Raw genomic sequence first — 7,795 nt, 5'->3', positions numbered from 1 at the left:
CAATGATGCAGTGGATTGCAAAGACTCCCACCATCGACCTATCCTTCTCATCACTGTGGGACCCACCTTGGTGGAGGGGGCATATTTCTGCCCAAGGTACCCATATTAGTATGTTTTTGCCTCAAGTTATGAAAGCTCCCATCATCGACCTACTCCTCCCATCATCGAAGGACCCACTTCAAGCAGAGGGGTCTATTTATACTTGAGGTACTCACCTTGGACGAGGATCACAATGAGTATTATGACAGACTATGGTGAGCGAGTAGCACGGGCCCACCAAAAAGTGACAGGAGTCATGGGCTGACACTGGTGAAGGCGCTACTAGTAGCGGTGTGGGCTACGATGAGGACCATAAGCGAGGAGTTCGGGTGCTACCGGCATCGATGTGATGGGTTACAAAGATTCCCATCATTAACCTCTTGGTGACTTTGGGGTCATTCGTTTCTTCTTCCCTATGGTGACTTTGGGGTCAGGGTTGATTTATGGTCACTCCTACTTTGACCTCTTGCATGACTCCTTAAGTTTGTCTGAGATCATTGTCTCGATTATAATGTATTGATTGATCATTTGAAATGTCAAGTACAAATGCTGGTAATTTTTTTATCAACGATAAGAAGAGACGAGAGAACTTTAGCTCCATCACGAAGGTTTGTAATAAATGAGTATCTACCCATTGGATCTCATTTGTAAATCAAGCGATAAAGTCCGTAAGCTTTTTTTTTTTTCTTTATCTCCTATTTCAGTCGAAAGGCACGGAGAGAAAATAAAGTTCGAACTCCGTCGATAACAAAAACTATTGCAAAGCACGCAGGTTAAGAAATAGCATCACGTTGAAGAGCTCTCTTCTAAAGTTACGAAATGATGCTTGCTTCATTCTCCACACTTCGGTTCACTTCAGCTGTAGCAACATCTTGTACGTCTGACAACACAATGCCGGAACAGCCTCCTTCATATGAATTCTGCTAGTTTACTGAAAGTTTTCAGCCAATTGTTTCTTATGCTTCTTCTCAGTAATATATGCTATGTAGCTCTGGATATTGTTTCTTGTAATTCCAGAATCCTTGCCCAAATCAAAGCTAGTTAATACATTTTATTTTTTTATTTTTTGTGTTCCCATGGGCAGGAAAATGTCGCTAATTCTTCAATATTAATGTCAACTTGTAACATTTAGGCCGAGTGAGAATATAAAATTAATTAGTCATCATTATCAAATCACTATTCATCACATCAATATTATATTAGGCCAACACCTTTCTGTCCATGAAAATCGAAGCCCAAAATATAATTCGAATCAATTATCGAGCTATCGAGTTGTGATCTCGATGAAATATTCATAAGAATACTCTCAGAAAACTAGAAGAGAGTTCAAATCAATTACAAATCGACTTCCAGTAGAATAATCATAAGAATATTCTAAAAAAAATTAGTTTGAGCCGATTATGAATCAACTCCCATATAGAATATTTGTATAAATATTTTAAGAAAATCAAAAGTAGTTCAGGATAATTACGAACAGCCTTCATTATAGTATCTTAATAAGATATTTTCTTTCCTTTTGAGATTAATATAAAAATACCTCTTTAATTCTAAATTATGGAAGAAAAAAAAAGAAAAAATGTATAACTAAGTACTAACTTAAATGTCATAGGGACTAATTCAGGAAATCCCTTCCCACATTGGTCATTGTGCATAAACAAGATCGAAGAAACCACTCTTTCATAAAAGACTCCTTATATATGGATGAGAGCCGCAACATATTGATATAGATATCAATTATAATTTTTCTTAACACGCGCCTTCCCAGCTTTCTTTACGTAAAGTTATCAGAGGTTGTTCATGGTACCTTTGTTTCTGTTTCATTGACTTCCGGTTTACATAATGATTGACTCATTAACTTCATAAATTAGAATTATTAGCCTTAGCTGCTATCCGAACAATGTTGACCGTCGAACTCCCACCCTTATTATTGGTTATACTATTTAGCATTTAAGAATACCCTGATTGAGCCTGTAAAGGCTTCCTGCATGTGTACATACTACAATGATTGAGAACAGTGTTTGTCTTGCAACTTATGCTGCCTTCTGAGATATCTTAGCTTGGATATTTCTTGTAGACAGTGAACGTCGATGTTCATGGGAGAGAATCTCGGTGGCTATGATCAATTTATGTGGTGATAAAGAGTTGTACAATTGCTGCCTGATATCAAAGTATCAACCTCACATACTGTGGAGGCTGAGAAATATATGTATGATTCAAGTAGTAATCTCTTTCTCCCTCTTAAGTGAAAATTGTCATCTTTAATGTTATCTGGTAAGTGTGATATTTTTTATAGACTCACATCACCTGAAACCTTTTATTTGGGATGTATAGCCTAATAAGATCTTCACATACAAATATACTAATCCTATCAGAAAAGGAGTCCATTTGTAGCTGAGCTGCATCAAACTGAAGAAGAATTAAGTACAAGAGTTTGCATCAGCATGTAATCATGCAATTTTGAGGCTGGAACATCAAACTCATTGCCACAAACAAGCAGCACTCACTGCTCACACTTCCTGGATCTCATCCAAACCGTAGTTGTTGGTGGAGACGCCGGCATAGTTGACTTTGTTGAATCGAACCACAACAGGGTAGCGAGTCTTGGGATCCTGGATGACAAATCCAGAGTGTTAGGAGCTGAAAGGAAGCAAGCTAAGCTGAGTTTTATGAAGAACAGGCGTTGTACCTGGTCCACAGTCACCACTGATCCGACGCCATTGTACCAGTAGGATTCTCTACGGAGGATCTTCACCTGGAAGTCAAGTCGGGAAGCGCATGATCAATGACAGGAGCATTGCAATGCGTTGATCTACCACTACATATGGATCAGTACCTTTGCACCTCTCTTGGGACCGATCGGTGGCGGCGGAGGGGGCTTGGTGGCTTTTGCAGGACCCCCTCCTGCTGCCGGTGGAGCAGGTGGCGGCGCCGATGCCTCTCCAGCTCGGACCACCAGCTTCCTGCTTGGCTTGGAGAAGGTGAGCAAGCTGATACGTGAGGATGTGGTGGTGGTGGTGGTGGAGATGTTGGAGGTGAGCACGAAGCTTGAAGCAGCCGAGGCCAAGCTAGAGGCTGCCATGGTTCTCTTCAAATTACTACTACTCTTCTGCTCCCCCTCCCTTTCAAACTTTGAATGAACTATATGTGTTTGTGAGGTGTGTTAGGATGGATAGATGGGCAAGTGACAAGAAGAAGCTGATGGCCTCAAATCCAAGCAAAATTTTCTGCACCAAGAGTTGCTGAGGATTTGCTTCCCTCCAGTGGGGTTGCGACATGTGCCACCCTATCTGATCCATGTGGATAACATCATCTACCCATAGCTTGGGGTTCAGTCAGTACACAATCCAACCCTGTATAATATCCTTCATGTGTTCCAATGAGATTGAATACTCTTGTAGAGATTGTTCCCTTATGCAGAGCTCAATGATGAAAGAGAATAGCATAATATTTGAATTTATTCCTTCCTTAATATACACTTTATGGCAAGAGATAAATGTAATTTTAATGTAGTTTGCTTTAATTTATTTTTCAGAAAAAATAAAAAACAAAAACAAAAACAAAAAGGCTTGAGCTTCCTTCAAGCAACAATTAAGTCACCTCCAGGTGATATCCATTGACAATATCACAAGATCTCAGCAATCTGAAGAGAAAACACTGTGGGTCATGTTATATCTGAAAACTTAAAATGTCATCATCACAAAAATCCACCATACTATTAAGAATTAGCTTCAGAGTTCTTTTTCTTCTTTCTTTTTTCTTTTTGTCTCCTTTTACTGTTTGCTGAGTTCATGTTGAGTTGATTGATAGAGCAACATATTATTCAGTGAATGAAAGGAAGACTTCTGTGATTGTCTATTAAGTTGAAAAGCATCACCATAAGTGTCTGTTCTTTCCTTTAAAAGCACCATTTTCTTGGTAGTTATAATCTCAGGTAAAAGCTGCCAAAATGGATCCACATCTTTATATATATATATATATATATATATATATATATATATATATATATATATATATATATATATATATAATGTCTGATACAAATAATAATCTTAATTACTTCTCTTTATGAGATACCTGACACCATTGTCACTGAAAACATTTCTGGCAAGGGTAGCTGGTAAATTGCCTTTTTCCTAATCTGTATCAAACTACCAAAGCAATCTCATAAGAAAAATGGCATGCTGCTTCACCACCCACTTAGTTCTCTCCATTTTATCTCTGTGCTTTGATGCTTATGTGACCTGATTGCAGCAATCTGAGCCCTCATCAACCTTTTTATTATTTACTGAAAAGAAATAAAGTTTGATTATATTCTGCATGGATTCAAACTCTCAACTTACATTGTTTTGCTTTAGCTCAGATGAGAATGTCAACTTTCATAAATTCCAGCTTTAAATCTTTGCTTCTGTTAGTTTAAACCAACAATTAACTTACATAGCTAATGGAGATTGTTTTTTAGGCTAAACAAATTTATTAACAAAGAAAAACACAAATTGTGTAAAAAGCATAATAACATCATCAAAATTATGTATTTATAGCATATATATCTTTCCAAAACTTGAGAATTTACATATAGACCTTATAGTTAATCTTCATCAGTTGATTATACAAATAAAATATACTTTGAAATAATTATGTTGATCAAAATTGTAAGAGAATCTTTAGAAATTTTCATATATATATATATATATATATATATATATATATATATATATATATATATATATATATATATAGTTTACATGAGTAAATATAATATTATCATAGATTGACAATATCCCCTAATAATCATATTATTTGTTCTAAAGCTAATTAGTATTAAGCAAACTTGGAGTTAAGTTTGGAGAGTCGACCTGGGCCACCATTTTGGGCCCGTGAAGACAATATGCCCTAGTGCGAACCTCACGAAGAAGGGATTTCTACGACCGCTCGCGTCGCTCTTGGTGGAACGTTTGGTTGCCGGGCGCCGCCAATTCCTTCTCCTGACGATGTCTTCTTCTCAGGGTCGACGCGGTTCGCTCCCGGGGGCCGGCCGCTCCGGTGATGGCGTCCTGGCGAGGGTCTCGAGCTCCATCTCCAACTCCCCCGTCGTCTACCGCGGCCGGCGCGCCGCCTCCGACGCGGCCACCGTCGCGAAGAAGCTCCTCTGGAGCACCGGCCGCGCCGCCTGGATCGCCGGCACCACCTTCCTCGTCCTCGTTGTCCCCCTGATCATTGAAATGGACCGTGAGCAGCAGATGAACGAGCTCGAGATGCAGCAGGCCAGCCTCCTTGGCGGGCCCCCGCCATCCTCAGTGGTCGGCGCCGTCCCGTCCAAGTAGTAAGGTCTGCAGGTCTTTCTTCCGATCTAGGGTTTGGGAAAGAAATGGTTTTTGCATCTTGGATCTTATTTTTATCGAGCTTATAGGGTTTTGCTAGGGTTTTGGTCTGGAACGCCACTTTTCTAACTAAAGACACTTTCTAGTGATCGAATTGTTTCTCATTTTTGGGATATTTGCGTATTAAATTGTGATCTTAGCTATTGGTGGTCATTTACTTGACGAACTGTCACCTTTTCATTCATGTGATGATTACTTAGCTATCAAACAGTAGACTGGTTTTTGCTTAGAAAGAAAAATCTTTCTTCTTCAAAAAATTACATCTTGAGGCAATTTAATCCTATTAGTTTATTGGCTAACCTTTGTGTGCATTAGGACTTAGCATGCCATTGCCACTGAAACTTTATAAGCAGGTATTTGCTTTAGCAGCAAATTGTATCTTCAAACTACTGGGATCTGTGAATATAGCAAGATATTTCCTTTGAGAATATGTACAAAATTATTAAGTCTGATGAGAATTTTGGAACCATAAGTATGTGTACCATGCTCATGAAGAACCATCATATACCACTTTTTGAAATGCATGTGGAGTATCTCTGTCTTACCACTAAAGACTTGCTACATATGCATTTTCTCTACAAAGTAATTACATTCTTCAGTTCTTGATGCACCTAAGAGACCATAATCAAATATTGATCGAGTTTGTTCAACCACATCTGATTAGAGTCATTGGACATTTGTTGGCTTGATAAGTTGCACTTGGATGTTCTTCAAGTTGATGCTAACATGTTGTTTGGTTTTGTTACATTTCATGTTCTTGAATGTACCAAAAGGATCCTTTCATTGTCCAAATTAAGTTTCACAAAAGCTAGATTGAGAGATCAAATCTGTGATATGATTGAGGCTACTGGTCTCAGCCAGTTAGATCAATGAGATCAGGAACATTCATGAATTTAAATCATAAAGTACAACCATCTAGAACAAAATTCCTAAAAATAATAAAGAAAAGTAATCAAACTTATATATGCTAAAAGATTCTTTTGCCTTCATATTCCATAAGATATCTAATCTAAAAAATAATATAAAAGATGAAAACTGGACAAAAGAAATGACTTTGAGGTCATTCCTGAATCCTGTGGTATCTCACTTCTCTTAATGAGTTCCGTCAAGTGGTTAATCTTCCCTTCTCTTCCTACCTGTCTTCATACTCTTTCCTACCTGCCGTTTTCCTCTTTTTGAAGTTGACAGATTGACTGGAATCACTCATAATCAGCTGATTTCTGCTAAGATTAACCAAGTCCAGCTGTCTAGTGAGGAAATGAGTCCAGAATGGCCTTGGACAATATGATCAAGATTGCCATACTGTTGCTCAATTTGGCAAGCCAATCTCTAGATATGTCAGGCACAAATTTGGGTTAAAAGGAAGTTCAAATCAAATTTAGCTTCTAATGCTTGTATAAAGCTATATAATAACAGTAGATGCTGGATTCACAGATGTATTAAAGAAAACTAAGAGACCACATGATGCCAAGGAAAAATAGCATAAAAACGTCTATAACAGAAAAATAGAAAGGTTTTAGAGGAGAGGAAGAGTGAAGAGCTGTCTGTATCTAAATATTGCCAGCTATCATTTCTCTTATAGAAACACCATATGACCTTAAACATCTTAGCAACTTTTAAGAAAGAGGGTAGATGGCTTGGAAATTTTGGTTGAGAGAGAGAGAGAGAGAGAGAGAGAGCTTGTGGCTCCACCCTTCTCTGCTATGTTTTGTGTATTTTTCTACATGGGACAAATAACGTGGTCAAGTAACTTACTTGCTAAGACCAATTTATTTCTTTATCGTCAGCTATTCATATGCCCTAACTCATGAAGATGATATTTTGATCTCAGCTATGTCGTCTAAAACACAATCAAACAATCAAACAAGCATAAAAAAGATTGGCTGAAAAGGCCAACTAAATAAACTTGAAGGTTCTCAAACCAACTATGGAACAAACTCTGATGCTTAATCGCAGCCAGGGATGGTTTCTTGATGACCTGCACCATTATATCATATGATCTCTGACACTTTCATATGTATAGATGCATTCATTTATTCACATCCAAGTGATTTGATCCCATCAATGATGTATTAGTATGAGCCTGTTTTATTTCTAAATGTCCTTCAATGTTCACCATGTCTGGAACTGATACTGGGTTGGAAGTGCCTATTTGATGTCTGTATAAATTGATGGTTGGGTAAAACTCTAGGCTATTTGCTACTAGAAAACATTTCATTGGTGGTTCTCAGGGAAACTCAAATAGCTGAGCAATGAGGGTTCTCAGGATCATATATTGTGAGATATAGTAAGAGTCCAAATAAGAACCACACAACATGGATATGCAATTGAGCAAAAGTCTATTTCCAGCAGAACCATCTTATGCCAAGGGATACTCT

At 38.0% G+C, this 7,795-nt stretch overlaps 2 protein-coding genes across 2 annotated transcripts; one reads left to right on the top strand and one right to left on the bottom strand.

Annotated features, from left to right (window-relative positions):
• Nucleotides 1-2,339: 2,339 nt before the first annotated feature.
• On the bottom strand, nt 2,340-3,217 carry LOC135667567 (photosystem I reaction center subunit IV B, chloroplastic-like). The gene is made up of 3 exons (XM_065178417.1): nt 2,873-3,217; nt 2,726-2,791; nt 2,340-2,648 (listed from the first exon to the last, which is right to left on the bottom strand). Exons 1-3 carry the CDS (start codon nt 3,116-3,118, stop codon nt 2,547-2,549), a joined length of 414 nt encoding a protein of 137 aa, XP_065034489.1. The 5' UTR covers nt 3,119-3,217; the 3' UTR covers nt 2,340-2,546.
• A 1,692-nt stretch (nt 3,218-4,909) lies between these two features.
• On the top strand, nt 4,910-5,579 carry LOC135672621 (mitochondrial import receptor subunit TOM9-2-like). The gene has a single exon (XM_065181121.1). The coding sequence runs from the start codon at nt 5,028-5,030 to the stop codon at nt 5,358-5,360; it is 333 nt and encodes a 110-aa protein (XP_065037193.1). The 5' UTR covers nt 4,910-5,027; the 3' UTR covers nt 5,361-5,579.
• Nucleotides 5,580-7,795: the final 2,216 nt, after the last annotated feature.

The sequence above is a fragment of the Musa acuminata genome, chromosome BXJ1-4 (genome assembly GCF_036884655.1).
Source record: "Musa acuminata AAA Group cultivar baxijiao chromosome BXJ1-4, Cavendish_Baxijiao_AAA, whole genome shotgun sequence".
Taxonomy (NCBI): Eukaryota; Viridiplantae; Streptophyta; class Magnoliopsida; order Zingiberales; family Musaceae; genus Musa; species Musa acuminata.
The sequence above is the reverse complement of the archived record's forward strand: the minus strand, read 5'-3'. Positions and strand labels throughout refer to the sequence as shown.